Below are 27182 nucleotides of genomic sequence, written 5' to 3'. Positions count from 1 at the left end.
TCTAAGTCTCACCCAAATTTCCGATGCGACTCCGATCCGTGAGACTTGAGGGTGAGATTTTTGAAAAAATCAGTTTTGATTCAACGAAAAAATAGATTTTTTGCACACTCTGTAAATTTTTGAAAAGTTGGAATTTGATGTCCCCTAAAACATATAAAAAATGAAAATAATCAAAATTAGTGTTTTTTTTATGCAAATCAATTTTTAGAGACAATTGCGTGTAATTCAAAATCACCAAAAAAATATTTACCGTGTATCATTTTTTTCAGTGTAGTCATTATCCATACCTACAACTTTGCTGAAGACGCCAAATCTATCAAAAAAATCCTCCAAAAGAGATTTTTTTTTAATTTTCATGTATCATTTTTGTACGGACAGCTGCCAAATTTGTATGGAAAGTTATATGGGTCATTCTCCGCCAACTCACACAGCAGTTGCCCCGACCCCTCTTCGATTTTCGTGAAACTTTGCTCTAAGGGGTAATTTTGATCCCTGATCACGAATCCGAGGTTTATTTTTCGCTATTTTGTGACGGTGGGGCGGTACGACCCCTTTCATTTTTCTGCTTTTTTTACTAAGACACGTTTTTCAGTGATTCGTAGCTCGTAACCGTGAAGAGATAGAAAATTGGTGTCAAAGGGACTTTTGTGTAAAATTAGACGCCCGATATGATGGCTTATTCAAAATTCCGAAAAAAACGTATTTTTCATAAAAAGTTCAAAAAATAGTTTTAAAATCGCTGCCATTTCCCCTTACTCAACTCTCAAATATCGTAAGACATGTCATGTTATGAAAAAATTTCATGTACTTTTCGAATCTGAAATAACCCAGAAGGGTCATTTTTTCATTTAAAACCAAATTTTTCATGTTAAAATTACGTGTTTTTTCTAACTTTGCAGGGTTACATTTTAGAGTGCAACAATACTCTACAATGTTGTAGAGCAAACAAAAACAAAAAAAAATGATATGTAAACATAAGGGGTTTGCATGTATTCTTCACGAGTTATCAGAATTTTACAAAAAAGTTTTTTGAAAAAGTTTTGATTTTGACCATTTTTGATCAGTTTTTTTGAATTTTTAACCCCTAAATTCAATCGTGTGCCTTTGAAAGTATTTTTTCGGAAAGTTCAGCTAATTTTGCATAAGAATGACCTCTTGGACGGTTGTTTATTGACAAAACCACGCAAATGAGGTTCTTAAATAAGCCTTCTGAAAACTTAGATTGTTTGAAAATAGTAGTTTATGCAACAAGTTGCAAAAAGAGGATTTTTTCAGCACGAGTCGTACATTTATCCAACGAGGTTCACCGAGTTGGATAAAAACGAAGAGTGCTGAAAAAATCAAGTTTTGCAACGAGTTCCATACAACATTTTTTGCAATTCCAAAAAACACACACTGAGTCAAATTTTCATGTATTTTGTCAATAAATCGTTTAAATCAAAAAAATGTTGAAAAGTGTTACTTTTCAAAACAAGTGCTGAAAAGTTCAACTTTTCAGCACCCATTTGAGTGCTGAAAAGTAGAACTTTTCAGCATTTATTTTGAAAAGTGTTGCTATTCGATTCTGTTATTTTTGGTACAGAAAAGTAGGCTATTTCGTCGTTCAAGAATGACAGGAAAAGTAAGTAGTTTCACGACGGAATTGCAAAAAATATTTTTTACAATTCCGAAAAACGCTTCTTTAATGGAATTTTATGTCAAACATTCATGTGTTTAGTAAATTCACCGTTCAAAACAAAAAAATATTTAAAAATGTTACTTTTCGATGATAGCGTTGAAAAGTTCAACTTTTCAGCACCCATTTCAGTGCTGAAAAGTAGAACTTTTCAGCACTGGTATTGAAAGGTATTAATTTTACTTTCTGTTATTTTTGGTAGAAAAAAGTAGGCCATTTCGTTTCTCCAGAAGGACAGGAAAAGTTGACAGTTTTACAGCGGAATTGCAAAAAGTTTGTTCAATGTTTAGAATGTTACCAGGAGCTATTACGAAGGTAATCAAACAACAACGGAACCTTCAAATCATTTAGAGGCTTGGTGGTGGAAGTGTTAAATTAAAATCCACTTGGGGGCAGAATGGACCACCCTTTTCCTGCCTTATAAAAACAATCAAAAGTTAAGAAATTTTGGTTAAATGGATTATATCGCTCCTGGTAGGTTTAAAAATCACGTTTAATGCAACATTAGTTGATTTTTTACTTGTTTTGATGCTTATTTGTAAAAATAGTGTCTTATTTCAACATATTAAAACTATTTTCAAAAATGATTGTTTTGGTAAGTGACTATTTTCATAAAAGTGGTCTAACTTCATGGAAACTATGTTAGAAATGTCCCTTTAATAATTTATTATCTCCCTTCAACGTTTTATTAGACAAAATGGCTTGTTTTCTAAGGTGGCCCATTCTGCCCCGCACCCAGGAAAAGCAGCTGAAAAAAAACTTTGTTTTAAAGTGGCTCAGTTTTAACATTGAAGGGAACATCCCAAAGCATAAGCCAAGCCTACTACACTGAATTCATAAATTTGTATGTTTTTCTATGGTTTTTGGCGCATTTTACTTAGGCGGGCCATTCTGCCCCCTGCCCGTATCAAAAAACTCAGTTACAACTAAATTTTCTAAATTATCAGCGCTTTGCAACCTTCTACAAACTTGCGTCTTTATTGTACACATTTTTATGGCTAAATAACACATAAACACATACCGCCATGTTCCAGCCTAATATTTTGTTATTTTGAAGTGGTTTAGGGTCTGTTTAGATTAGATTAGATTGTGAAGTGGTTTCGGTTTGACCAGATTTAGAGCAAGCAAATGTGTTCATTTATTCCCAAACTTGAAGCCTTTAAGTGCTCAAAAAAGTGCTTTCCCTTTTCAGACTGTAGTCCCGATTAGCCCCAGTTGACGGTAATTCGAAAAATTTCTTCCTGAACATTACAAAAAAGTTTCCAATGAAAAATGAAGGAATTTAAAATTAAACACTTAAAAATAAAATGCTGACAAGTTATTTTCTCGATGAAACATTTCGCCCTTTGAAACACCGAAAAGCTAAGATAATTCCCTATAGGATACTTTTAAATGCAGCGTTTTTTTTTTCCTGTAAAGTTTGTTTTAGAAAATTGCCGTTGTTTATTTATAAATTTAACTCTGACAAAATAACAAATGTGCATACTTACGATAGAAAAGTCTTAGGCAAAACATAATTTGATTGTCAAAATACCTACCATTCCACAACCACTAAATAATCAGGACAACTTCGGAGTCAATGAAAAAACCATTGGAAATGTGGCAGTGACATCAAATAAAACAACTCTCTTTCACAAAACATAAGTTTTTCTTCTTCTTTTTTTTTGTTTATTTATAATTAATAAAAGTTTTTAAAAACATCTTTTTGTTTGCTTTCCTTTCATTTACTTGTTTGTTTACTTATCAGTTAATATTACATTTATGTTTTACTTCTTATACGAATGATAGCTTAATAAAGAAAATGTACTGATTCTTACTGCAAACCGCATTTTTTTTTTGTTTGCTTCTCTCGTTCAAAATTTTCAATTCTTTTCAATTAGTTAGTTGTTTACCTATTTATGAAGTCTCTTCTAAGATGTAGCTTTGCAGTAATGTATGTTTCATGCATGCATATGTGAGTGTGTGTGTATGGTTTTGTTTCTCTTTTTTCCTCGACTAAGCATCCTTCAATTCAAAATTGGTCTATTGTGGTCTATGAGTTCTGTTTTCGATTCCGCTGGAAAGCATGCTGTTTTGTTTTGTTTATGAATAAATCGCAAGTTTATTTGCTTTACGGCTTACATATAAAAGTTACAATTGATTATTCTAAAAACACGTTTTTTCTTTGCTCTGTGCTTTCTCCGTTCTGCAAACTCAGAATTAAGGCTTTTAATAAAAGTGAGGAGGGGGTAAACATTGGGTTGGCCAAAGGAAGAACGAAAAGAAAACAATTTCAAAATTGAACTACCCGTGCAAAACACTTTGACGCATTTTGAATTAGCATGAGTTAAATTTAGTTTCTTGTTTTAGCACTTTTATCTCACATTTAGGTTCATTTTTCCTCCTAGCAAAAACGGTGAGAAAAATGTTTAGTTTGATTTAATGTATCCTGCAAGACATAAAACACTAACACGCTGCTGCTTCTGCTGCCGAGTTTCTGTTTGCCGTTTTGAGCTTGAAAAAATCGCATCGCACGCTTCAAAACTTTGTCCCAAAAAGTAGCTAAAGCACATTTGTAAGCTACAACTTCTCGCAAGGTGAGAGCTTGCAGGGAACGTAACGTCTTGTGTTGTCCAAATAAATTATAAATACGATCAATGCTAAGCGGATTCGTGATTTTTTTTTGCTTGAATAGTGAAATTGTTTTTTCGGTTTTAGTCTCCTAGGTGAGAGGTGTATTGTTTTAATAGTAAATATAGAGGGGCGTTTTGTGTGTGTACATTTTTAAATACAATTCTTACTTGTTTTGTTTTTTTGTTGGTTTTACAAAGTACAGTTCGTTTATTTTCCTCCAAAAATGTGCGAGAACGCGCTCGTCCTGCTTTCAAAAAAATACTAAACTAAGTCCCACAACCGCTCAACACTTGGTGGGTGTGAAAACCGTGAAGAAGACGATTTTGGGGGGGAGGGATGATGGTCAATCTCACGCATTATCAAACTGGCAGTTTCCAATAGCGCTCTCAAAGTCCGGTCTCAAAAAGCCCATTCGATTAAGAAAAAAATGACGTTTTGCGTTCAAGGCTCGATGGATTCGAGGTCAGTTTGGGTGCTCGTACAAGGATTCGGAGATCTGGGGAAGATTTGATGGAAAAAGAAAGAAAAAGAAAGTTTTATTAGTGAACTTCCCTAACAACGATTGTTCGAAAATTTGGAGTTGGCCAAAGCTGCAATAATTATTACATAGCGAACTGGTTCTTGATGTGAAGTTGGGCAGAATCGTGTGTTAGGGAAGTTATCGATGAAAGGTACCGTGAACTGGAATGACATTGACAGCCTAGGGGGAAGTTGACGAACATCTAAAAACCTATCAAAGTCATCCCAGTTTACGGTGATATACAAAGGGCTTACCTTGAGAGAAATATGGCGTCTTATTATTTGAATCAATTTATTTTTATTTTTCAAATAGCTGGGAGATTCAAAATAACTATCACTGCATCATCTACGCACGTTCCCTCGACGAAAGATCCCGAGCCCTCCCAAATAGCTCCGGGTAAATTAATCATTCATATTTTTCAAGATTTATGTTGCCCTCTTCAAAATCGGCCCAAACAAAACGGAAATATAAAAAATATAAATGGTGTTTGCAATAAACTTTGAAAAATGTTTGCAACGGTTTAACTGATAAGCAGTCAAACGTCAAAAAACAATAACAAAGCAAAAAGACCGAGGGGTCAGCGAATGCAAACCTCAATTTCAAGAAACAAAAATTCCTTTTTAGGTTTTTATTAAATTTCATGTTAAATGTTAAGGAATAATCCTAGAAATGTTTTTGTGCTGCTTTTGTTTTTCTTAATATAAAAACATATTTTGCATTGACGTTCCCCTCGTCATTTTTCGATCAGCCCATTTAGCAAACAGCATTCGGCAACTGAGCTATGGTCTCAGCCCAGTTACCGAACAAGTACTGTGTACAATATTTTACAAATTAAAAAATAGCTTGTAATGTCTGTGACTTGAAAGCGATATGTAATTTTGTCAATTTTGAGTTAATTATGCAGTTTGGTCCAAAATCATGTGAACTATCAAAAAACCAATAAAATTTAGTAGTTAGTGTAGCAAATCCCCTTTTTCCTGAAATCCTAACACGTAGTTTTACGGGTGAGACAAATTTGCCATGCGTTTTTCTCGGCTTGTTGTTTTTACATATGGGACGGACTCGATAAAAGCGGCTGTACAGTCCAGACTCGAATATCCGAAGGCCTTGGCAAAATTTCACTTTGGGTAATCGAAACTTCGGATAATCGAATCACGATTTTTTTGTCATATTTTTTATTGTTGAGCTTTAGTATGACCCCTAAGCTACGCTAAAGTGATTTAGAATTTTAAAATCCAAGATGGCGTCCAAAATGGCGGTGAAAAAACATTGAAAAAAATGATTTCTCAATTTTATAGGCAATCAACCATTCAAATTAGACTAACATGTGGTTGCAGAACTCGAATTTGATGTTAAAAGTAAGAAAAAAAATACGAATCATTTTTCTATTCGTGATTCGATTATCCGAAGTCTCATACAATCCGTCGGATAATCGAAACTTCGGTTAATCGAGGCTTCGGATAATCGAATCTGGGCTGTATCCAAAAACACATAAAAAAAAACTAAAAAAAAAGAAAATTCTGTTTATAGAAAAAAAAACTCTAGAATTTATTTTGGATTTAAAAATGAAAAAAAAAATTGAAATTAAGCAAGTCTGAGATTTTTTTTACTGACGAAAATACGGACTTTTCAGAGTCTAGAAAAAAAAACTTTAATCGATAGCTCCAAAACCTCAAATACCAGGCATTTCATACATCATCATATAGCATTTTACTCATACAATCCGTCAAAACTATTCATAAAAAACAGTTGATGTGTTGAAAACACAGCCAAATTTGCTTAATACATTAAAAAAATTAAATTATTATTACTCTTGGGGAGAAAAAGAAACATAACGAAATTTATTTTATGAATTGATCATAATTTTGGGTTACAGAGAAATATAAATAACCAGCCTTTAAAAAAATATGTACACCCAAAATTCAGAGTCGAGATAATCGTTCTCTCAAAATTTATTGAGGGCTCAGTGCCAAAATCGATAGAATAATGTTACCAACTCACACCATCATAACAAATGATTTCATTCGTTAGTTGAATCAATAAATCTCCAACAAGTGTCATACATCGACTTCTGACTTCTCCTTGGTCACCAAGCTGTGGTGGCCGAGGCAGCTAAGTCATTGGATTGGTTTGTCAAAGGTCTCTGGTTCGATTCCCGTTGTCGACACTTTTGGTTTTTTGTTTGACGGATGAACTTTTTTTTGCAAATGAACCTCGAGAGAATAGTTCTATCGCCCATCTCGAGCTGTGTTCTCTGCGTCCGTGAATGGTACCACTATTCTCTCGACTCGAGACCATAATTCTCTCGGACTAGCGCTGCCAGTTTTGGGTGTAAATATGTTTACAAAATATATATTTTTTTTAATTATTACAAAAACTTCCAAGCATTGAGTCAAAATTAAAGAATGAAGAAAAAAAAACGGGGTCCGCAAAATTTATCTCTTTTTTTTATAAAATAATTTGTTTAAGGAAAGAATAACAAAACACATGGGGCACGTGGGGTGAATTGGGACAGTAGTTTTAACCATGTTAGAGCACAATATTTTGATTTTCTGGTTGGTTTCGGATAGAACAGACTCAGACCAACAAAATGTGTACATCCATTTCCAAATTTAAAACTTTAAGTGCTCTTACAACTACTGTCCCTATTCAGACTGTAGTCCCGATTCACCACAGATGACGGTAACTTATTATTTTTAATTTTATTTTTAATATTAGTTTTTTGGATCATTGCAAACATTTCTAGATTAAATTTTCAAAAGGTCCTATCGGCATAATAAGACCCTGGGTGCAGAATAGTTGTCTGCAAAGCGGCCTCAATTTAGAACTGTCAAAGCGGAACCAATTTACTGTTTGAAAAATGATGCCAAGAATTGGCAAGTATTGTAATCGATCTATGATTTATTTTGTCAGGAAAAAAAAGTTGAGGGCGTCGAGCTTTTGAGTCAGTCTTAAGAAAAGGGATAAAATCGAGATTGTCATAATTCGTTGCTAACATTTCCATAAGCGCTATGTCTCACTCAAAACCTATGTTTACGAATTGTTTAAGACGAATTATCAGTAACTGTGAATGGCACCTGCCAAATAACATTGAATAATCTTACTCCTGTATTATCACTGCGCTTCAAAGATACATAATCTCGTAACTTCTATCCGATTGCTCTTCTGATTCACAAAATTTCCCAAATTCTGACGCAATATTTCATCACGTTGAAAACAAAGAAGGACTCTTTTAACCGCCCATCGTTTTGTCTACAACAAAAAAAGCACGAAACGCGCGAAAACTTTAATATCATCAGATCCAAAATGTTTCAAAACGAGTCACTTCAGCAGCAAAAAATATGTCACGCTTGAGCTTGAACAAAGCCTTCTACTTTGTTTATGTTTGCAGCTGTAGTGCAGTTGTATTAGTGAGGAGCAGTGGGGATCATTCGGAAATCACGTTACGCATTCTGTCTTTTCAGCACCCAGATAAGACCCATGACGGATCGGTTGTTTTGAAAATTTAATCTAGATTTTTCAAAAATTGGTATTTATTTCAATTTTTTAAATATGCATGAACATTTTTTACCACAATGTTCATAATCTATTTAAAACATTCAACTATTTTTATAATTTTTTGAAAGTATTGAAATCTTTTGCAACATGAAAAAAAATATTTTTCATTGATAACGTTGAAATCCTGTAAGGCTTCATCTATAAAGTGCGTCACGCTAAAATTAACCATCATTTTCCTCTCCCCCCCTAGAGCGTGACATACTTTATGGGTGACGCCTAGCAAAAATTAAGAAACATTTTTTTCGCTTTTGCAAAAAAAAGGTGATCGATATTCACTACTAAATAGATTTTGTTGACGATATTGAAAACATTTAAATTTCTACTAGACAACAAAGATTTTCTGGATTTGCTCACAAAATTAAAAAAAAAATTCTCGAAAATAGACGATAAAATATATGTTTTCAAATATCGATCACCTTTTTTTACAAAAGCGAAACAAATGTTTCTTAATTTTTGCTAGGCGTCACTCATAAAGTATGTCACGCTCTAGGGGGGAAGAGGAAAATGATGGTTAATTTTAGCGTGACGCACTTTATGGATAAAGCCTTACAGGATTTCAACGTTATCAATGAAAAATATTTTTTTTCATGTTGCAAAAGATTTCAATACTTTCAAAAAATTATAAAAATAGTTGAATGTTTTAAATAGATTATTTTGTATGAAAAATTGAAATAAAAAGTTTATGAACGTTGTGGTATAAAATGTTCATGCATATTTAAAAAATTGAAATAAATACCAATTTTTGAAAAATCTAGATTAAATTTTCAAAACAACCGATCCGTCATGGGTCTTCTTATGCCGATAGGACCTTTTGAAAATTTAATCTAGAAATGTTTGCAATGATCGAAAAAACTAATATTAAAAATAAAATTGAAAATAATAAGTTACCGACATCTGGGGCGAATCGGGACTACAGTTTGAATAGGGACAGTAGTTGTAAGAGCACTTAAAGTTTTAAATTTGGAAATGGATGTACACATTTTGTTGGTCTGAGTCTGTTCTATCCGATTTTTTTTAGAAATGGTTGCAAAGTGACACGGATAATAACCTCAAGCTGCTCGTAATTCATAATTCATTTTCGCGTTTTTTTTTTTCAATTTTACAAACCTTTTCCGGCTTTCTAATTTCCCGACTTTAGTGGCCACCCTGATAAAGGCAACTCGATGAGTTATTGCTTCGAAAACTCGTTTAACATTTTAGTTACAAGAAAATATCTTATACAAATCTACACAATGGGGTGCCCAGAAAAAAGTGACCCTCTGCTCCACAAGCGGAAAACGGGGGTTTGGGTTATATCAATCGCTACCCGGGCAGACGGAAATAACGTGGGAATAACATTTTTTACATTTTTTTTTATATTTGAATATACTAGGTCAATAACATTTTATGTTATTTATAACAAGATTTGTTATTCGCCATTATGAATTTTTTGTTATTGGATTGTTATTGTTATAACAGACTTATAACATTTTTAGTTATTCTTCGAACAAATCTTTGTTATTCTTTTTTGTTATTTTAACAACTAATCCGATCATCCCAATAACAGTTGGAGTTATTTTTCTATAACAAAAAATGTTATTGACCCTTGCACTGTAACTTGGATTTTGCCCGCAGTTTTCTCTCGCACTTTTGACAACAAGAATTTGAAAAACTAGGCAACCAGTAGTTGTTTGTTTACACTGCCAGTCGCAGTTTCCACCAAACTGGACATTCGCACTTTAAAATTGCGATTGACAGCTGAAAAACAAGCGAGCACTTTGATCATTTTTTAGGAAATTTAAATTTTCCCAAGCCAGTTTGACAAGTCGCAATAGTGCGATCGATAGCAATAATTTAGTGCGAAGTCCAAGTTAGTGGGAATTGCGCAATATTCCCAAGTTTTTTTTTGCTTTCAATCAATATCCGACCAATAACAAATTATGTTATGATAACATAAACTGTTATTACACTCTTATGCAAGAATATTCCATAACATTTTTTGTTATTTTAACAGTATTTGTTATTGGAATGGCATGAATTTTGTTATTACCGTCTGCCCGGGTAAAAACTTTTCAGGATCGAGTTTTACAGCTTTGGTATGTTCTACAAAGTGCTTTACAAGCATTAAATTTTCAATGAGAATCACACTTTTGTAAATATTTGGATGGAAGTAGCGCACTGTGTAGACCAAACCGTAAGAAAATTGAGTTTTACATCTGAGTAAGGTCACCCTGCCCGGCAAACAGGTAGAATAATAAATTCGGAAAAAAAATGAAATTGTTTTCCAAATCATTCTTCATTACAGTACGACAAGGCGAAACATTACAACAAACAACAGTTTAAGAAGATCAAACCAATGCCAACAATCACGAAGAACCAGTTCGCCGACCTGCTCCAGCGCAATCCAAGCAAAGCGACAATCTCCCCCCGACAACTTACCTCCTTTCAAGTTCCTTGTCTGCGCCATCCTGAACCAAAAACCTTCTTCAGCAACACGACGACGACAACCAGAGGGCAGGACATCCATCCACAAACAACAAATCGCTCGACGCTCAATTTCTAATCAGTTGTTAGTATTTTATTTCGCCACTGTTTCGTTCTTTTTTTGTGTGTGTGTATTTTTCGTTTTAAAAATCTAGCCCTTACGACTGCGTGTGTGTGTGTATGTGTATGTGTTATCTTTACTCATATGTTCCTGCTCTGCTGCTCCTAATTTTCCATCTCCGTTTCTCTGCTCCAAATAATCTTTGCTTCATATATTCTAAAGTATAATAATAGGAGTTTTTACCATTATTAATTAGTATAATAAAAACACATCCAGTAATAGATGCCCTTTCCGCCGCCTTCGCTGCTGGCTGGCTGGCGCGCGCTCTCTTTTTAAACTTCCGAACAAGTAGTAAAAAAAGGATTTGTGTGTGTGTTTATGTTTGGAGAAGAAAGAAATGCTGCTGCTGCTGATTAATGTTATTCTGATGTTGTTGATTTGTTGAGTTGAGTGATTTTAGAAAAAGCTGATTTTGGCGCGCGCGATATTTTCCCTGCACACAACAACAAGACACTAAACATTTGCAAAGAAGGATGATGCATTTTTGTTTTGTTTTTTTCCGGTGCACTTTTTGTTCAACACAACAGCGCTTTCTCGACGTTCTTCTGAGAGTGAGAGTGTGTTTCTGATTCTGTTTGTGTGTTGTGTTTATGGTTTTCTTTACTTTTGTTGTTGTTTGTTTGTTGTTGTTTTTGATGGTAATAGAGATAGACTTGTTTTTCTCCTAGTTTTCCTGTTCATGCTTAGTAGATGGTACGTTTCAGCCTAAATCCTGTTGCTTTCTAAGCCTTTCCCTCTGCTGTTTCCATCTGGCGTCCTGCGACCGTGAACAAATTACTGTTCTGCTTCCTTCCCCAACTCTCTCCTCTCCATTGTGTTCCAGTTCGTGTGTCTATCTATTTATCCTTTTTTACTGCTTCTTCTTCTCCTCCTAAAACCCTTCCCCCACTCCTCTCTCAACCCCGCCCAACCGCGCGCACGTTCCGGGTTGTTCTGTTCTGTTTTTTTCTTTCTTCTGTTTGTTGTTGTTTTGTGTGGACCTCGCCCCCCAACATCCTCAACCTCCTCCTTAGAGCAGCACGCATTTACTCTTCTTCTTCTTTTTGACCTGTAACGCGGCCCGGGTCGCGGTCTCAAACACCTCGCGGACGCCCTCTTTCGACTTGGCCGAACACTCCAAGTACGCGAACGCGTTGATCTTCTCCGCCATCGCGCGCCCCTCCTGCGGCTTCACTGGCTCCTGCTTCATTTTGGCCAATTCCTAGGGAGAAACGGGGAAAAAAGGAAGGTTGATTTTGGGGTCCGCTTTTTTGCCAACCGATCAATGTTGCTTACCTTAATTGTGTGAGGGTCGTTTCTGAGATCTTTTTTGTTACCAACTAGGATTATGGGTACGTTTGGACAAAAATGTTTAACCTGGAACGGGAAGAAAATTTGGTTGTGATTACACATTGAAGCTTCATTTGAAATTGCGAATGCGATGAGTTAATTTGAGTGAGTTGACTAGGAATTTCCCATCTCCATCGCATACCAGACGGGAATTGTTGATGGTCCGCTTTTTCAACAGGATAAGGGAAAATCTCTGCGGTATCCCTCAATTAGGTTTCGCTTCGAGTTTGACGATTATTGGCAAGGTAAATGCGGTCTAAGAAGCCAACCTAGGCGGGTGGTAACGACTGTTTGCAATGTTGTCAAATTTGCACAATTTTATACTACACAGTAAAATATTACATAAATTTTGAAGGTGTAATTTTGGAAGGTTGAAAATTACCACTTTTATGATGTAATTTTACCTCAATTTAGATTGAAAAAGTGACATTACACCAGAAAAGTGGTAGAATTACACATTTTTTCTTATATAAAATATGTACCCCTTCCCAAATGTAATATTACCATGATATGTTTAACAGTATATGTGTTACATTTTAAAATGCAGTCCAGACCCGATTATCTGGAGGCCAACTAATACGATAAAATCATTTCGAATAATCACAAAAAATGTCTTATTTTTTGCTATCGAGTGTAAATTACCTCCAAAAATGTGTATTTTTACATTTTTCCATTGTATTGCAACTTTTACAGTCTAAAATGAGGTAATATTGAATCATAAAAGAGGTAATATTGAACCTTCCGATTTTACACCTTCCAAATTTAGACCATTTTTGGTGAGTGTGAACCCTAAACTACGTGATTTAAAAATGTTAATCCAATATGCCGGCCAAAATGGTGACGATGAAATATAAAAAAAAAATATTTTGTGAATTAAATTTTAAATTGAAATTGAAAATTGAGATTTGAAAATTGATATTTGCAGGGTGACCACTCAAGTCGGGTAATCGGGAAAATCGCATAAAAGGAATTCGTCAAAATCTACGAAAAATCGTGAAAAAGTCGTAAATTCGTGTTTTTTTGTTAATAAGTTGGGAATCCCAAGCATAAAAATGTGTTCAAACTCTTGAATAATTTTAAAATATTTTTTACACCTTTGAAATTAATTTCTTTCATTTTGTCGAACTTTAAATTTAGGGTTCCTTTCCTTATTTCAATCTATATGAGAATGCAATGGCGTTGCAAGACATAACACTTGAAAAATCGTAATAAATTTCAGATAATAATTGTGGCATGTATTTGACTCCGTTTTTCGTTTTCGTTTTACGGAGCAAGGTGGGGGACGCGGCCTCAAGTCAGTCCAAGTCCGGTTTCTTGTGGAAAAAAAGGGTAGTGGCCGAACTAGTATTGCATACAAAATGAACACCACCGGAAGATATAGGGGATCGGGAGGGGGAAGGTGAAAGAAAATTAGTGTAGGTGTGAGTGGTAAGAACTTGGATGACTTAAGCAGTTACGTTAATCTAAGTTTAACACTGAATAAAGGAAATCTGAAATTATGATTAAAAGTAAAAAGGCCCGGAAGAAATTGAACACCGTAACCAGTCAGCCACGGCCGCTCCTAGGTGATTGAAAGGCCTTTCCAATGAGTCAAAAACATTGAAGATCTGGCAACCCTGTCTCGAGTTATGACAATTAAGTGATATTTATGTACTTTTTTGAACATTGAAGATCTGGCAACCCTGTCTCGAGTTATGACCACTTAAGTGATATTTATGTACTTTTTTGATGCCGGATCTCACTTAAATGTATGTAAACTATGTCTGGATCCATCATCCAATCCATCGTTGGTTAGGTAATTGAAAGGCCTTTCCAATGAGTCAAAAACATTGAAGATCTGGCAACCCTGTCTCGTGTTATGACCACATAAGTTATACATTGTGTTCTTTTTTTCTGGATCTAAAAAAATGATGAAACCACTCATATACCCATTTTTGGTAAAAAGTGAGGAAGGCATCAACCACATAGGTGGATTCAGTTAGTTTTTGTTAAAAAGTCGGGAATCCCAAGCATAAAAGGTGTTCAAACTCTTGAATAATTTTAAAATGTTTTGTACACCTTTAAAATTAATTTCTTTCATTTCGACAAACTTTAAATTTAGGGTTCCTTTCATTTTTTCAAACTATATGAGAATGCAATCGCGTTTCAAGACATAACACTTGAAAAATCCTAATAAATTTCAGATGATAATTGTGGCATGTGTTTGACTCCATTTTTCATGACTAAAAAGATTGTTATTTACATTTGCATAATTTATCGAACAAATAATAACATAACATATAACTTCAAATGGCAACAAGGCTTGCGTATAGTTATGATTCTGATTCTGTTTCATTTTGCCAAATTGGTTGAATATTTAAAAACATGAATCCAATTTGTTTAAATGTTCCTTCAGTCATTTCAAATATTGTTTCCAAATGTTTGATTCCTTTAAACTTTTGTCTGAAAGACTATAGATAGAGCTTAGTTTTCAGTTTTCGGAAAAGTTGAATATCGCAAATAATACAAACGTTTTTTATTCTGAATGAAAAAGTGGAAAACTGTTTTACGCATAATATTTCAAAATCTTGAGATTGTAAACTAGGCTTGTAAGTTAGTAATATTTCAAAATCTTGAGATTGTAAACTAGGCTTGTAAACAATTTATTTTTTTTTAACTTTCAGATATGGTCACTAGATTTATTATGAAGTGTTGTAATACCAGTTTATGCAACAAGTTGCAAAATAGTAGTTTATGCAACAAGTTGCAAAAAGAAGATTTTTTCAGCACGAGTCGTACATTTATCCAACGAGGTTCACCGAGTAGGATAAATACGAAGAGTGCTGAAAAAATCAAGTTTTGCAACGAGTTCCATACAACATTTTTTGCAATTCCAAAAAACACACACTGAGTGAAATTTTATGTCAAATTTTCTGGTATTTTGTCAATAAATCGTTTAAATCAAAAAAATGTGAAAAAGTACTACTTTTCGAAACAAGTGCTGAAAAGTTCAACTTTTCAGCACCCATTTCAGTGCTGAAAAGTAGAACTTTTCAGCATTTATTTTGAAAAGTGTTGCTATTCGATTCTGTTATTTTTGGTACAGAAAAGTAGGCTATTTCGTCGTTCAAGAATGACAGGAAAAGTAAATAGTTTCACGACGGAATTGCAAAATAGTAGTTTATGCAACAAGTTGCAAAAAGAGGATTTTTTCAGCACGAGTCGTACATTTATCCAACGAGGTTCACCGAGTTGGATAAATACGACGAGTGCTGAAAAATCAAGTTTTGCAACGAGTTCCATACAACTTTTTTTGCAATTTCGGAAAACACCCATTGAGTGAAATTTTAAGTCGAATTTTCATGTATTTTGTCAATAAATCGTTTAAATCAAAAAAATGTTGAAAAGTGTTACTTTTCAAAACAAGTGCTGAAAAGTTCAACTTTTCAGCACCCATTTCAGTGCTGAAAAGTAGAACTTTTCAGCATTTATTTTGAAAAGTGTTGCTATTCGATTCTGTTATTTTTGGTACAGAAAAGTAGGCTATTTCGTCGTTCAAGAATGACAGGAAAAGTAAGTAGTTTCACGACGGAATTGCAAAAATTTGGTTTATTGGACCTTTAAAAAAACTCCAGATTTAAATACAGTAGTTGTTCGGTAACTGGGAGTTGTTTAACTGGGCTGCTTTTTAACTGGGCGCTCGATAACTGGGCCGTAGCCCAGTTAAAAAGCAGACAAACGTCAAAAAACCAAAACAAACCAAAATGACCGAGGGGTTAATGGATGCAAAAATCATATTCAATAAATAAAAAAAAACTTTTTTCAAACTTTTGTTTAATTTCAAGTTACAATTAAAGAAATATGAAAAGTAAGCATTGTAAATAAATTTGAGTAACTTTTATTTTTATATTTCATCTGGAAAATATTATGCATCGGTGGTCCCCTCGTTATTTTTTGTTCAGCCCTGTTAACGAGCAACATTCGGTGACTGGGCTACGTTCTCAGTCCAGTTACCGAACAACTACTGTACTGGTACTTCGATAAATCGAAATTGATTCATAAAATTAAGTATAAAAATTTTTAAATTTCGAAGGATACTTCGTTAAACATCTTTCAAACGAATTCATAGATATTTTTAAATTCTTTGAAGAATATTTTTATAGACAATATTACTTTAATCAAAGGAAAAGATATGAAATGATTTGTAAAGATCAGAACAAAATTTAAAATTTTGTTATCTTTAACATTTTGTCATCAAACGAAGTTTCAAAAAAACTTTATGTTTGATTATTTTAAAAATACAAATTATAGGCATTGTTAATCTTAAAATCAGTTCGTAGTAGTTTACTCGTTCTAATGATTTTCAATAATTCAAAGAATTTTTATTTTAGTTGTTAAAGTGATTTTTCTTTTTAACCCAAATGTATTCAATTCAAAGCAAAAATGAATTAAGCTAAGAAAGGCAGCGAATGACAAATATTGTTAAAGCTGCCTGAAATAAATTAACCACCACCAAAGCAAAAATGTGAAGTTATTAAATGAATGTGAACAGTTAATAATAAAACGAAAAATACAACAAAGATGAAGAGCATTAAGCCATACCACTTAGCATGTAAAAGAAATGTAATTATTATAAGAAAGTTCAATAAAGACATATTTAATTTCAAATTTAGGCATTGCTACGCTGTCGGTTATTTTTTAAAGTCTGATGATTTATGTTTTTACTCAGGTTAGGTTTTAAGAATTTATTATTGGAGTTTATGTTTTTTTTTTAATTAAACTGTTTGATTTTTTACAAATTTTGTCCAACGGTTTATATTGACTTTTTATAAAGAGTTGTTGAAATAAAATCATTCTTCAGATAAGATAAGAAGACATTCTTCAGATAAGAAATACTTATTTTGTGAGGTTCTGGAAAAGTCAGGAAAAAGTCGGGAATTTGAAAATAGGATTTGAGTGGTCACCCTGATTGACTATTTTATCGCTTAATTATGCGATTTATGACATATCACAATTTTCAAGCAATTTTAAAATATTAGTAAACATCGAAAAAACCCTGTGAGATTTTTTCATCTTTATAAAGAGGAAGTCTAGAGCTTTCAAATACAGTCATCCCACATATTCGGAACGGTTTACAGATCGGCCGATGGTTGAAAAATCATAGAAAATCGGTAGTCGAACATAATGTTTTGCTTTTTCCTTCATGTGGAAGCTTTTCTTGAGATCTTTCGATTGATGTATAGACCGGCTGTAGTTTTTTACGTTTTATATCATTTTTTTAAGAAAAACATTGACCCATGAAAACCACAAATTCGGAACACTTTTTTCTTACGGATGTACAGTCATCCCACATATTCGGAACGGTTTCTAGATCGGCTAATGTTCAAAAAATCATAGCAAATTGAACTTAATGGCTCGCTTTTACCTTCATTTGAAAGCTTTTCTTGCGATCTTTCGAATACTGTATCGAACATCTGCAAATTTTAACTTTTATATGAAGTTTTTGAAGAATTACTTTGACCCTTGAAATCCACAAATTCGGAACACTTTTTTCTAACGAATGTAAACAAACTTTGGATCTCTCCAGGAGTGCATATTTATTATCAAATAATGACTTCACATACTGAAACCAATTAAACTCAAGCTTAGTGATGTTTTATACATGGTTTGATAACTTTTTTGTGAAAATGTCAGTTAAATTCAGGTGTTCCACAATTGTGGGAGGCACAATAACATCCCACAATCATGGAACAGGCATTTTGGAGGCAGTGTTTTGCTGACCTGGATAAAATAGTCTTGAAATGAGTTTTTTTGTTCAAAAAGTACTATTTTTACTAGTGAAATAGCAAGAGAATGTCCAAATAAAGGTCCTAAAAATAGGAGGGACGACAGAAAAGTGGCATTTTGCATCCTTTTGACAAATTACCACAATAGTGTTCCGAATTTGTGGGTGTTCCGAATATGTAGGATGACTGTACAACAAAGAGAACTTTTTTAAAAAAAAATATTTATGCCAATTTAACGGCCCTTACCTCAGGGGTCCACTTCTCCGGGATGTTTTCCAGCGAGTCTGGCGAGTCTACGGAGAAACACATCAGTATGACGTCGGTGTCCGGGTAGCTCAGCGGCCTGAGCCGGTCGTAGTCCTCCTGTCCGGCCGTATCCCATAACGCTAGCTCCACCTGGAATTTCAGAAACAAGAAAACAAAAAAATCATGACGTTAGTGTACGCGGTACGAAAGAATTGTCTAGAAAGTATACGCTCTATGAGTTAGGTGCATATTTGCATAAATCCCGCGACTCGCGTGTGTCATCTCCGCTCAGCTATTGAGGGCAAATATTGGCCCGCACTCACGGGCTACAAATACAAACATCGCCCAGGCACAAGGCTTAGATCATACACCCTCGGGCGCTGCTGATGCTACGACGGTTGCTTCCACCAGCAGATCCAAAGATAACTAATTATCGGCGAACAGCGCCGTTTTGCCCATGTCTGAGTGTGTTTGCCGTACTTGCTTAGTGGCGATGAATCACGCACGGCTTGGCTTTCCCTTCGGTTGTATTTGTGGGTAGTGTACTCAAACATACTTTAGCGAGAAAGATAACGGAGGGGGGTTACAATTAAACTATCGAACAAAAATGTGATAATAAAAATCAACTAGCCATGGAAAAATCAAACAAACATCTCAACACGACTTGGAAATTGGTCGCATTCTAAAACAATCACCGCGGAGTTTTGCAAAAAAAAAGCCCGTTATCAAATCCCACGTCAACCCGGAGCGACGTCGTCGTTGAGTCATGTTTATGATTCGCGCTTCGCTGCGACGTGCCGTTTCCTCTGTGAATTCATGGACTTGGTCGGCGTGTGTCCAAGGGAACGCGCTCGACAAGCTGTTGTTATAAATTCTTCAACAGCAGTGCTGGACTGACACCTCAACCACCACCAACAGAAGTGGCTTATCTCTCCCCGACTTGGTGGTTTTGTTCGGTTATTCGCAAAGGGAGAAGACTTCTGGAACGACTTCGTTTGGAGTTGAATATCGTCAATGGAGTAGTTTTCTTTCTACAATTGAGTTGCGGTGGTGGTGGGTTTGTCGTAGAGATAGGTATCCCAAGGGCGCGATGGTTCCCCCATTTGATAACGATTCCAGGGTTGTTTGTTACCTTATGAAGCAAATCTGAACTAAAACTTTTTTGGTGCCTTCGGTATGTATTTTGTATTGTTAGTTTGTCCATATAATTTTCCATAGAAATTTGGCAGCTGCCCATACAAAAATTATATATGAAAATTCAAAAATCTGTATCTTTTGATGGAATTTTTTTGATCGTTTTGGCAAAGTTGATCGTTCGGCAAAGTTGTATGGATAAACACTACACTGAAAAAAATGATACACAATAAAAAAATGTTGGTGATTTTCAATATCACTTTTTATCACTAAAGTTTGATTTGCAAAAAAAACACTATTTTTTTTATTTTCTGTTATGTTTAAGAGGTTTCAAATTCCAACTTTGCCAACAATGATTTTTTTCAACATTGGTCGCAAAAAAAATTTTAACTTCATTTTTCGATGTTAAATGGAATTTTCAATCAAAAAGTACTTTAGTGAATTTTTGATAAAGTGCACCGTTTTCAAGTAATAGCCATTTAAGTTAACTTTTTGGAAAATAGTTGCGGTTATTCATTTTTTTATCGTTTCATTTTTTTTTTTTTGATTTTGAGCCTGAACGGAGAACTTTTAACCTGCGTGCTGAATAGTGGTTCGCAAAACGGCCCCAATGTTGAACTGTCAAAGTGGAACCAATTTACTGTTCGCCAAAAGAAGAGAGTATTGTTATCGATAATTAAAAAAACGTTTTTTTTTTTGCAAGAATGAAAAATGTGTGACTTTCGGCTAGGAGACTTGGAGTTGCATTCAAGAAATCTTGAGAAACTTGAAGGCGAGATCGTCATTTTTTATAATTATGAATGAAAGTTGTTTATAGAGTCGATGCGGTTGTTGTGGCAGAAGCTGTCTTTATTGTTTGTTTCCGTTTGAAAACCTGGTTTAGTGAAAATCTTCTCTGCTTGTTGGATCAGCTTCGCTAGAATTAGCGATGTTTTTTCGCTGGACCAGGAAGAGCTGCAGGATTCCAAAATCAGCCAGGGAATTTATCTGCGACATCGCAGAATGACACTCTCGCCGCAGTTCTTCGTCACCCGAAAAAAAGATAAATCTCTTCTAACCGATCGAAACGCGACAATTTTCTAGCAAAAATGTCAAAAACTAGACAAAATAAAACACATAATAAAATAATTATAAAACAGCTCATTTACCAGCAAGAAAAAAGTCATGCTTGTGCTTGAACAGCCTCCTACTTTGTAGATGTAAACAAAGGTGGATCATTCGAAAATCACGTAACGCATCCTCTCTATTCTGAAGATTTTTTTTTTGAAAAGGTCCAATAAAACAAATTTTTTAGTATTTCCTTTTTGGGTGTTTTTTAATACCCCTGACTTAAGGCGGATTTTTTTATATTTTTTTTGTGGTTGAAGGAAGGTTAAAAATCAAAATTTTCTTCAATTGGCTGAAATTGTGTAAGTTCTCTTTGACTCAAAACAGCTATTTTGCATCATAAGTTCGTCCATACAAATTTTCATTCAATTTTGGCAGCTACATAAAATCAAATTTTCCTTTCTCGGACCTTCCCTATGACCATGTCCCTATAACTTATTTTGTGACATTGGTTCACCCATACAAATCTCCATACAATTTTAGCAGCTGTCCATACGAAAATGTTACACAAATATTCGAAAATCTTTAACCTTTGAATGAATTTTCCTATTTAATTTGGTGTCTTCGGCAAAGTTGTAAATATCCAGAAAAATTGTTACACGAAAAAAATTCCGATTTTTAAATTAACTTTTTTTACAAAAACTCAATTTTCCAAAATACGTATTTTTTTTATTTTTGAGATTTTTTGATATGTTTTAGGGGACAAAAATCCGCATCTTTAAAGCCATTCAGAAGTTTGGACCAGAATTTTGCCGCCGAGTTATAATTTTTTGAAAAAAAAGTGATTTTTGGAAAAAATCGAAATTTTATACATAATATTTAAATTAAACAAATCAGCCGAGCTCCTGTGGTCTAATGGTTACAGGTTTCGCTTTACGAGCGGAAGATCGTGGTTTCAAACCCACATGGCTCGGCACATCCTTTCCCCTGTACTCTTCACATGTATAAGGACCAACTGTTCTCTGTATAATTGCCCTACAGAGCTCCACGGCCCGATCGCAAAAAAGTGCTTTGAAGGGACGAGTTTTCCAGAAACCAGAACTTAAGGGCTAGCTGGGTATAAGTAAACGTGAAATGTGCACTTCGGTTCTAGCGATACATTTGGACAGTACAGAGTGGAAAAGGCAGAGCCAAAGAGGATTGAAAAAAAAAAACATTCAAACCTCTTCGGCGGCGAAGTTACGGCAGTGGATCGCTTGACACACTCGCTCAACAATAGCGTGTGTGCGTGTCCCATCTGCCTAATAACAGAAGAAGCCTTTGTGATTCTATAAATAGAATTGCAAGTCCGCAATAGATCTAATTCCTGGTCGCAGTGGATAGTGGCATCAAACAAAAAAAAAAAAAACAAATCATAACTCGGCGCCAGAATTTTTGAACGTTAATCTCTATGGCTCAAAAGTTGCGTTTCTTTTGTCCCCTAAAACATATAAAAAAAATCTAGAAAATCAAAAAAAGGGAATTGAGTTTTTGTAGAAAAAAATTGATTGAAAAATTGGCAAATATTTTTTTCCTTGTACCTTTTTTGTGAATATTCCTCAACAATACCTACAACTTTGCCGAAGACACCAAATTGATCAGAAAATTCATTCAAAAGTTACAGATTTTCGAAAATTTACGTACCATTTTTGTATGGACAGCTGCCAAAATTGTATGGAGACTTGTACGGGTGATCCAATGACACAAAATAGCTTTTTTGGTCGTTGGGTAAACTGGTCGAAACCGGCTGAGTATAGAATTGCTCTTTTTTCAAACTTAGAAAGACAATTTCCTATGAACATTCTGTTTTTTTTTAATATATATAAATAATGACAATCCTGCGACGTTTGTTATTTTTGGAAAATTAATGTGTATTTTCAACTTTAAAGTGTCTGAAATATTAGAATTTCAACATGTTTTGAAATAGTTTTTAATGAAACTTTCAAGAGTGAAAATTCTATCTAACGTGTTGAAAATTTTTAAGGTCGGAATTTGGTGGCCACCATGATTTTCTCTTTTCAATAAAAACATTTTAGTTATTTTTATTTATTTATTTTTTCATTTTAGAAAGGCTAGCTTTGCTTTAATTTCTGCAGAACTATCTTTTTTTGTTTGTAAAATCAACTTAAATATCAAATCAGTGCTGTATACCATCAATTTCATACTAGCACGTCAACCGCATGCGATCGTCACTCTCCCTTATTCACACGAGCGCATCGAGTTTCCAAATCGGGAATGGAACAAACATTTTTAAAATTCCTTCCTAATTGAATCACCCACAAACTCACTCCTCTTCTAAAAGGAAAACAACAACAAACACCGATCACCCCGCAAATATGTTTGAAGCGCCCTCGCCCGATTCAATTTGCTTTCATTTTTATTTTTATTCCGCGATGTTTTTAATTCATTTTGGCTAAAAGTTGTAACCCCGCAGTGTAGCGGTTCAATGGCTGTTAGTTGAACTTGTTGGTGGGTTAAAATGTTTTAATTTTGGAAGAGAAAAATGCGACCGATTTGCTCAAATAAGGGACACCCCGGTCGTACTACTCTGCGCTGCCCCAAGAGGGGGAAATTCACCCTTGAAATTAGCCCAAAGACCAGACACGATCGGCTGATGAATGTTTATTCTGGCCGAAGCATTCCTGCTCTGCCCTACCGTAAGATGGCCTAGCAGCAAAGGTTGGCACACGTTCACAAACCTACCCCAACTTGGGGTGGGGTGCGGCTCCCTCTGGGACCAACAAGTCGATGGCGTGGGCGAGAAATTAGCTCTTTTTCTGTCACGTTTGTTTATGCTTGCGTGTTGAACGTTTTCAGCATAAAACACACACACAAGGGGGGCGAGGTGAGCTGAGGGGGAAAAACCCTTCTCGGAAAAGGGCGGCGGCCGCCGGCGCCGGCAACAGCTACGGGGAGAGAGAGGGTGAATACAGCTATGCTTCATCATAAACAACATATGTGTGGCCTTCAAGGGAAAACATCCGAGAGGGGAAAAGGGAACAGGAAAAACAAGGTGTTCAATCTGTTTGAGAACGGAACAGTATTCTTTGAATTTTGCAGACTCACAAATGTTCGATTTTGTTTTTTCAATTCTTGCAAATTTAAAATTTTTGAGCATTCCTGTCCCTTAAAATCGAGATCTACAAACTGACATGGCGGGCACCGTTGGTGGCCAATGCATGCATGCTGTTCATAAGGTAAACACATACAAGTGGTGAAAAGTTAAACTTATCAGCACTTAAATGGATGCTGAAAAGTACTATGCAGTACTGTTATTTTGGCGATGAAAAGTAGACGAAACGAAAATGACGAGAAAAGTAGTTTGACTAAAAAATTCCGAGGCACATAGAAAAACTTCCGGTATTTACTCCAAAACTTATATTAAGTGTCCTATACAAGAACCTGTCAAAATGTGACAGCCGGATCTTCCGAATATCGGTTTCGATGGAGCTTCTCGATTCTAGGGATCGGAAAAATGGATTCGCGGGACCAAAGTAACTGGTTAGACAATGTTTCACGCATATCGAAGAGGGATCGTGGCAACTGATGTATGAGTAACTTATTACTGTTGAGCTGTAGCTGTTGTTCGACTATGCCATATACTGAAAAGTTCCCCCAGTAAAAACACCCGACCAGAACAACCAACTAACTATCCTGAAACGGTGCAGAGATAACACGGTCCCATGGCTGAGACCTGCCTGCCGGGCACCGTGGAATAAATCGGAGCACGTCCCTCCGCGTCACACATTCTAATCTCACCCCGGGCAATATCCGATAATGCGCGCGCGCGCGTTCCCAACACCAAATCCACGCTCAAAGCACGGAATTGGCACTATATCCTGACTGTATAGTTCGATTCAGTTCAGCGTGTTTTAATCGGATTGGTTCCGGAACTCCCAAGAACCCCCGCTCCCTGCAGCGGGTAATGAATGAAAAAGCAGCGCCTCAAACATCCGATATTTTTTATCGAAGAACTTGAAGCTTCTACGTCACGTCATCATCGCAGAGCTGCAAGGTGAAAGCAAAGGATTACTGACCGAGCGGCGCCGCCAAAAAAACATCAGAATCTGGGTCAAGGTCAAGTGGGATGGGAAGATAGGAATCTCTAGCAGAGGGGCGGCCAGATCGTAAAACGGAATCGTACACGAAAAGAGGAAAACGATGATTCAATTATTTACTTGTTTTCACTTTTTTCGCGGGTGAGTGTTTCAGTCTGAAAGAAGCAACAAATCTAGATCGCAGCGAGAACAAAGCTGGATGCCTTCTGGAAGAATCTTCCAGAAGTCAAATCGTTACATGACTGCTGCACATTCGATCCACACGTACAACGTACGTATACAAGTTTGTGGAAAGTCATCACCTGATGAAACCCCATTAAGAAGCACTTTGTGCACTGACCGGTGGAACTTCCTAAAAGCTTGATGAGCAGCGATGATGCCACGGCTTAATGAAATCAATACAATCTCGGGGTGTGAGTGTGTGTAACTCCCAGCGGCAACAACAACAACAACAAACCAACCAACAGCAGCAACAAAAAAACAATCCTCACGAGATGAGTAATCAAAAGTGGACGGATCTCGGAACCACCAATACACTGAGCTGTGCACATCAGGTGTAACGTACCAGCGTACACTTTAGTAGTAACATTTTCAAAGGGCGTAGCAAAAAATATGAAAGTTTGAAATGTTTTGTATGTTTTGTTATCCATAATCCAAAATACATTTAAAATATGTTGTACAGTCTTGACATTCGACAGTTGCGACAATCTCATGACAGGGTTGCCAGATCTCCAAAGTGCACAATAAATCGTCCAGGTTTTTCAAATATTGTTAAAAACGTTCTACAGCAAAAATTTTTTTTTGTAAGTCCTAAGCTTCAATATATAATTCCGTAAATCACTTCAACTATAATTTACTACATCCGACCAGTTATGAAAGGTTTGTAAAATCCCACTAAAGTGGCGATAATTCTTGAAAAATTCTTGGATTGCCAGATCTGATTTTTTTTAGTTTTTTATGTGTCTATCCACGCAGGCAGCGATAATTTTTTTTTTCATCAATATTCACCAGCTGCGTGAAAAGTTAGATAAATCTCCGATAAGTGGCGTTTAGGGTGGTTCAAATGTGACTTTTCGTCTTCAAAACTATACTGCGCCAAAATCCCAAGTTTGAGCTCGATTGGACGAGCCAAATAAATTCCCCACCTGAGCAACTCTTCCTGAAATCTGAACAAATTTGACAGCTGTTCATACGAAAATGTATCTATCCAGCAATTCCCCACGAAAACAGCATGATTCGAAAAAAAAGTTCTCCGATCGGACTCAAACATTTTCTGGGGGTTCCTTGGCCGTAATAATTAGACCCGTATTTTTTTGTTTAACCATTAGGGTGACCTACGCCGTGTTAGGGTGGTCCGAAAAATGGCAATTTTCGTCGATTTTCGCTAAAACCATTTTTTTTTTTTTTCAAAAAATCATATCTCCGCGTTATTTTATCCGATTTTATCTATCCTAGACGCAAAAGAAAGGTGATTAGTTTGGCTATTTGAGAAAAATAGCAAGAAGTTTCAAAAATCTAGCATAACATTTGGAAAGGTCGTATGAAAACTTAAAATGCTGTTTTGAAGGTCTCGGGACCAAAGAGCCTATTTCTAAAAATATTTTTATCGGATTCCTCGGAAAATTTCACACAATTTATCAAAAAATGGTGAAGTTATGTTTTTGATACTATGAGAAACGATTTTTTTAAAATAAAAACTGGGGTTTTCGACGCGCCACGCGCAAAAATGGGAAAATGACGAAAACTGGAAAAAATCGACTTTTTTCACTAAAACGGCGATAACTTAAAAATTTTAGCGATGACCTACACATGTTAGGGTACCAACATTTTCGTAATTGAAATACGCAACTTTTGGTACCACCCTAACATCGCGTAGGTCACCCTAAAGGCCAAACAAAAAATACGGGTCTAATTATTTCGGCCAAGAAACCCCCAGAAGAATTTTGAGCCCGATCGGAGAACTTTTTTTTCAAATCGAGCTGTTTTCGTGGGGAATTGCTGTATCTTGAGAATGGAAACTCTGATGATTTCATAAAAATTTCCTGTTTTCTGTTTCACATTTTAACATACAATGTAAACAAAACAAAAATAACTTTTTATTTTTATTTAAATTTGTTTTAGAGAATAAAAAAGGCAACTTCCAAACTATGACCCAGCATTTAATTCATTTTCAGATGCAAATAAGTTCTCCCAAGAACAAGCAAATTTTACGCAATTTTTTTGTCATTTTGAAGATTCTTTTAGGTATTACGTAACACAAAATTTGGGTTGAAATAGGACAAAAACAACATGAAATAAAAATTTGCAAAAAAAAACAGCCTAACACAACAAATATTCGTCTAATTATCAATGTTTTGAATTTTTTAATCAACAATAAAATTTTAAAAAGGCCAAAACATTTTTTTTGCTTCGCCAAATTGTATGGTCAAAATTATTGTTGATTGCAATTACAAATTTGATTGAGCTACAATTTTTTTTCCACGGTTTTCAAAAATTCTGTTTTTTCGAAAATTTGGAAACATTGTCAAATGAATGTTTATCAACCTGTTCTAGAGCGATAAACAATAAAACTGGTACATTTTTTTAGTTTTGTCATCAGGGGGCAAACACATTT

General features: G+C 35.3%; 1 protein-coding gene across 9 annotated transcripts in view; it reads right to left on the bottom strand.

Annotated features, from left to right (window-relative positions):
* Positions 1 to 3656: 3656 nt before the first annotated feature.
* LOC120427031 (ras-like GTP-binding protein Rho1) overlaps positions 3657 to 27182 on the bottom strand; it is a 46537-nt gene continuing 23011 nt past the window's right edge. For all 9 annotated transcript variants that reach the window (XM_039591859.2, XM_039591852.2, XM_039591855.2 and 6 more), the window contains 4 exons: positions 18291 to 18440; positions 12226 to 12306; positions 10785 to 12151; positions 3657 to 4784 (listed from right to left, as the gene is read on the bottom strand). In XM_039591859.2, the coding sequence (XP_039447793.1) occupies positions 11960 to 12151; positions 12226 to 12306; positions 18291 to 18440 (423 nt within the window). In that variant the 3' untranslated portion in view covers positions 3657 to 4784; positions 10785 to 11959. The remainder of the gene's footprint in view (positions 4785 to 10784; positions 12152 to 12225; positions 12307 to 18290; positions 18441 to 27182) is intronic.

The sequence above is a fragment of the Culex pipiens genome, chromosome 3 (genome assembly GCF_016801865.2).
Source record: "Culex pipiens pallens isolate TS chromosome 3, TS_CPP_V2, whole genome shotgun sequence".
NCBI lineage: Eukaryota > Metazoa > Arthropoda > Insecta > Diptera > Culicidae > Culex > Culex pipiens.
Note: the sequence above shows the minus strand (reverse complement) of the source record. Positions and strands in the feature narration are given on the sequence as shown.